The following is a 6,000-nucleotide window of genomic DNA, read 5'->3' on the forward strand; positions in this document are numbered from 1 at the left end:
CCGGTGATTAGCAGTGTCCCAGTTGGAGACTTTTTCTTGTAGTAAAAAATATATATATAACATGAAATCTCTCTTTTTAAGTTACTATATAGTATCAAATATGTGTGCATTTTTGTATAGCAGATCTCTAGAATTTTTTCATATTATGCAACTAAAACTCAATACCCGTTGAATAGCAGCTCCCACTTCCTCATGCCGCAGCCACTGACAACCACCATTCTACTCTCTACTTTTGTGAGTTTCACTCTTTAGATACCTCATGTAAGTGAAATTGTGCAGTATTGTGTTCCTGTGACTGGCTTATTTCACTTAGCCTAATGTCCTCCAGGTTCATCCATGGGGTAGTGTATGGCAGGATTTCCTTTTTTTTTTTTTTTAAGGCTGGGTATTCAATTGTATGTATATACCAAATGCTCTTTGTCCGTTTACCTGTCGATAGGCATTTAGTTTGTTCACACTTCTTGGCCCTTGTAAATAATGGTGCAATGAACACAGGAGTGCAAATATCTCTTGGAGATCTTGTTTTCAATTCTTTTAGGTAAATACTCAGAAGAGGGATTGCTGTGTCATATGGTAGATCTATTTTTAATTTTTTGAGGAATTTTTATGCTACATTTTCCATAGCAGCTGCACCATTTTATATTCCTGCCAACAGTGCAGAGGGTTCGAATTTCTCTGTATCCTCTTCAGCACTTGTTTCTGTTTCTTTGATGATGACCATCTTAATTGGAATGAGGTAATATTTCATCTCATTATAGTTTTGATTTTCATTTCCCTAATGTTTAGTGATACTGAGTATCTCTTCATATACCTGTTAGCCATTTGTATGCCTTCTTTGGAGATATGTGTAATCAAGTCCGTATTTATTTATTTATTTATTTATTTATGTTATTTGGCTTTTTTACTATTGAGTTGTAGGAGTTCCTTATATATTTTGCATGTTAATCCTTTATTAGCTATATGGTTTGAAAATAATTTCTCCTATTCCATAAGTTATCCCTACAATCCATTGATTGTTTCCTTGGTTGAGTAGAAGTTTTAGTTTTGTGTAGTCTCATTGTCTATATTTGCTTTTATAGTCTATGTTTTGGTTTCATATCCAAAAAAACTTGTTGCCAAGACTAATGTTGTGAAGTTTTTCTCCTACGGTTTCTTCTAGGAGTTTTATAGTTTCAGTTTGTTTGTTTATTTATTTTCTTATTTTTTGAGATGGAGTCTCGCTCTGTCGCCCAGGCTGGAATGCAGTGGTGCGATCTCGGCTCACTGCAAGCTCCCCCTCCCGGGTTCACGCCATTCTCCTGCCTCAGCCTCCTGAGTAGCTGGGACCACAGGTGCCCGCTACCACGCCCAACTAATTTTTTGTATTTTTAGCAGAGACAGGGTTTCACCGTGTTAACCATGATAGTCTTGATCTCCTGACCTTGTGATCCACCCACCTCAGCCTCCCAAAGTGCTGGGATTACAGGCGTGAGCCACCGCACCCGGCTATAGATTCAATTCTTACATTTTAATCTTCAATCCATTTTGATTTGATTTTTGTGTATGGTGTAAGGTAACAGTTAAATTTTATTCTTTTGCATGTGGATATTCACTTTCCCTAACACCGTTTGTTGAAGAGATTATTTTACCCCATTGTATAGTCTTGGTGATTTTATCAAAGATCATTTGATCATGCATCTCTGTGTGTTTATCTCTGGGCACTCTATTTTGTTTAATTGGTTTGTCTTTATTACAGTACCATATGTTTTTATTACTGTCACTTGGTAATATGTTTTGAATTCAGGAAATGTGAATTCTCCAGCTTTATTCTTTTTCTCACTGTTGTTTTGGCTATTCTGGGTCCTTTGTGGTTCTATATGGATTTTAGGATATTTTTGTTATCTGCAACAGATGCCATTGGGACTTAATAAGCATTACACTGAATCTGTAGAATGCTTGGGGTAGTATGAACATTTTAACAATATTAAGTCTTCCAACCCATGAAGAGTGATGTGCGTCAGTTTATCTGTGCCTTCTTTAATTTCTTCCAGCAATGTTTTGTAGTTTTTGGTGTAAAAGTCTTTTGCCTCCTTGATTAAATTTATTCCTATTGTGTTTTGATGCTATTTTAAATCGAATTATTTCCTTAATTTCTGTTTTGAATAGTTCATTTTTAGTGTATAAAAATGCAACTGAATTAGCCAGGCTTGGTGGTGGGTGCCTGTAATCCCAGCTACTCGGGAGGCTGAGGCGTGAGAACCACTTGAACCTGGAAGGTGGAGGTTGCAGTGAGCTGAGATCACGCCACTGCACTTCAGCCAGGGCGATAGAGTGAGACTTTGTCTGAAAACAAAAACAAAAACGAAAACAAAAACTGATTTTTGGGTGTTCTTTTTTGTTTTGTTTTGCTTTGGTTTGGTTTTTTTTGTTGTTGTTTTTTGAGACGGAATCTCGCTCTGTCCCAGGCTGGAGTGCAGTGGCATGATCTCGGCTCACTGCAATCTCCGCCACCCAGGTTCAAGCAATTCTCCTGCCTCAGGCTCCTGAGTAGCTGGGATTACAGGCGTGTACCACCAAGCCTGGCTAATTTTTGTATTTTTAGTAGAGACGAGGTTTCACCATGTTGGCCAGGCTGGTCTCGAACTCCTGACCCAGTGATCCACCTGCCTTGGCCTCCCAAAGTGCTGGAATTACAGGCGTGAGCCACCACGTCCGGCCTGGACGTTGGTTTTGTATAAGTATTATTGCTAAAGTTAGTTCTAACATTTATTAGCTCTAACACTTCTTTTAATGTGGAATCTTTAGGGTTTTCTACATGTAAGATCGTGAACAGAGATTAATTTTACTTCCTTTCTGATGTGGATGCCTTTTATTTCTTTTTCTTACCTAATCGCCCCAGCTAAGACTTCTAGTACTATAATATATTGAATAGAAGTGGTGAGTGTGTGAATCCTTGTCTTGTTTTTGGTGGTGTGGAAAAAGCTTTCAATTTTTCACTGTTTGGTATGATGTTAGTGTTACCAGAAAGGGGTCCCAATCCAGATCCCAAGAGAGGGTTCCCGGATCTTGCACCAGAAAGAATTTGGGAAGAGTTCATAGAGTAAAGTGAAAGTAAGTTGATTAGGAAATAAAGGAATAAAATAATGGCTGCTCCATAGGCAGAGCAGCCCTGTGGGCTGCTGGTTGCCCATTTTTATGGTTATTTCTTGATTATATGCTTAATAAGGGGTACATTTGTCATGAGTTTTCTGAGAAAAGGGTGGGTAATTCCTGGAACTGAGGGGTCCTCTCCCTTTTAGACCATGTAGGGTAACTTCCTGATGTTGCCACGCATTTGTTGTCATGGAGATGATAGGAGTGTCTTTTAGCATGCTAATACATTATAATTAGCATATAATGAACAACGAGGATGACCAGAGGTCACTTTTATTGCCATCTTGGTTATAGTGAGATTTGGCCAGCTTTTTCTTTTTTTAACTGCAACCTGTTTTATCAGCAAGGTCCTTATGATCTGTATTTTGTGCCAACCTCCTACCTCATCCTGTGACTAAGAATGCCTAACCTCCTGGGAATGCAGCCCAGTAGGTCTCAGCCTTATTTTACCCAGCCCCTATTCAAGATGGAATTGCTCTGGTTCAAATACCTCTGACATTTCGCTGTGGGATTTTCATAAATGGCCATTGTTATGTTGAGGTAATTTCCTTTTATTTCTAATTTGTTCAGTGAATTTAATACTTTTATGTTCTTTCTTTTTGCTTATAAAACTAATATAAATTGAATTTATTTACAAGTTACTTACAATTTTTTTTTTTTTTTTGAGATGGAGTCTTGCTCTGTCACCCAGGCTGGAGTGCGGTGGTGCGATCTCCACTCACTGCAAGCTCCGCCTCCCGGGTTCACGCCATTCTCCTAACAGCCTCCCAAGTAGCTGGGACTACAGGCTGCTGCCACCAGGCCCGGCTAATTTTTTTTTGTATTTTCAGTAGAGATGGGGTTTCACTGTGTTAACCAGGATGGTCTCGATCTCCTGACCTCATGATCTGCCCACCTCAGCCTCCCAAAGTGCTGGGATTACAGGCATGCGCCACCATGCCCAGCCACTTACAAATTATTTTAAACTTTTAAATATTATAATTTATAATTTATATCATCAAAGTTTCAAAATTTTCCAAATTTTAAAAATTCAAAGCAGATTATTTTGAAAATTCAGAAAAATCCAAGGACACAAAGGGAAAAATTACTCGTGATCCTATTCCTTAACTTTTCCTTAATTTATGTTCCTTGTGGTCTCTTTCTTAGGTAATTTGGCCCAGACAAGAGCTAGGATAACAGTGGCCTCAAGATCTTTGCCTCCACATTTCAGTGCTGGGAAAGCCAAGGTGAGTAACAGATTTGCACCAAATAGGGTATGGACTTGCAGGTACTCTTGACCCAGGGGTAATGTTAGAGTAGGCAGCATTAGTTCCCTTCATGCAGCCCTCTGCCTGGGTAGTCTAGTAGAGAGATCAAAGGCATTTAGGAAGTCAGGGGTTAGGAAATTGGAAACTTCATGAAATCCTTACAATCCTGATTATCAGAAAGAGCACGTAAGAACAATGCTACCTGAAAATAAAGTCTATCTAAGAAAAGATAAAGCATTTCTCTGAAACTACCAGCAAGCTAGTGGACCAAGTGGAATCAGGGAGGAAAGAAACTGCAGTGTTTCCTATTGCTCTGCTTTGCCCTCTGAAAAATGAGTTGTACACTCATCTGTGCAAAGGGGTTATTAGAAGGGTTAAAAAATATCCAGCTGTAAAATATGTCGTTAACTGTTCTATTCTTCCAGCTAAAGTTTAACAAGAGTCTTAAGGACTGCTTGGTTAATAGTCACTGTAAGTGATAACACGGAAACACAATTATCTTGAAGGTGTTGGAGTGAAAGCTGGTCACATTTCTGAATTTTCTTAGCTGTTGGTTTACACTGAAAATTTATTTAATAAAGAACAAACAATTTGGCCACACATTAATACTGTTGAATAGTATTCCAAAATTGATACAGATATACATATTTATACTTACTTTGCTTGAGAATAAAAGACTTATTTGCACAGAGTAGCAACTCAAATCATTTTTTGTTAACAATAATTTTTACACCAATATTGCTATTATAATTCATTGTAATACCCTACATTTCAACTTTGCTACTTCATGGCAAGACATTAGAACTATCTGGGCCTCTAGAAGAGATTTACACATGAATTTCAGTGGTTCTGAGGGCCTCTTAATAGTGCATGTAAAATTCTATCTGTATTTAATACAGTTGGTTCTCATTATTGGTGAAAGTTGTGCTCACTAAAGTTGCTGCAAACTCTGAATCAGCAAATACTGAACCATTGCTTCTAGGAGGAAATACAGGCTCAATACTTAGGCCACAATATTTTTGTGAAGTGATCAATGCGTAACCTCATTTTACACATTTCTGTTAAAAGACACCTTGTTTAATATATGTTTCTCTAAATAATTATAGTCAGTATTTTAAAATATAAAACAGTATGTCAATTGCGGCATTTGTGTCATTGAACTCACAATCAACAGCACTGTAACACATGCCTGAACAATAAGTATTTTCTCGGCCGGGCGTGGTGGCTCAAGCCTGTAATCCCAGCACTTTGGGAGGCCGAGACGGGCGGATCACAAGGTCAGGAGATCGAGACCATCCTGGCTAACACGGGGAAACCCCGTCTCTACTGAAAAATACAAAAAACTAGCTGGGCGAGGTGGTGGGCGCCTGTAGTCCCAGCTACTTGGGAGGCTGAGGCAGGAGAATGGCATAAACCCGGGAGGCGGAGCTTGCAGTGAGCTGAGATCCGGCCACTGCACTCCAGCCTGGGCGGCAGAGCGGGACTCCGTCTCAAAAAAAAAAAAAAAAAAAAAAAGGTATTTTTTCCATGAGGCATATCACAACCTTCTTGTGCTTAGAAACACTAGACAGCACCACACTCGTGGGGATACCTTTTTTTTTTTTTTTTTTTTTTTTTTTTT

General features: G+C 38.8%; 1 protein-coding gene across 1 annotated transcript in view; it reads left to right on the top strand.

The window, feature by feature from the left end:
* MYO3B (myosin IIIB) overlaps nucleotides 1–6,000 on the top strand; it is a 489,035-nt gene that overhangs the window by 269,491 nt on the left and 213,544 nt on the right. The window contains exon 23 of the mRNA XM_025405350.1: nucleotides 4,279–4,358. Coding sequence (XP_025261135.1) covers nucleotides 4,279–4,358 — 80 coding nt within the window. The remainder of the gene's footprint in view (nucleotides 1–4,278; nucleotides 4,359–6,000) is intronic.

This window comes from Theropithecus gelada, chromosome 12 (genome assembly GCF_003255815.1).
Source record: "Theropithecus gelada isolate Dixy chromosome 12, Tgel_1.0, whole genome shotgun sequence".
In the NCBI taxonomy this organism is placed as follows: domain Eukaryota; kingdom Metazoa; phylum Chordata; class Mammalia; order Primates; family Cercopithecidae; genus Theropithecus; species Theropithecus gelada.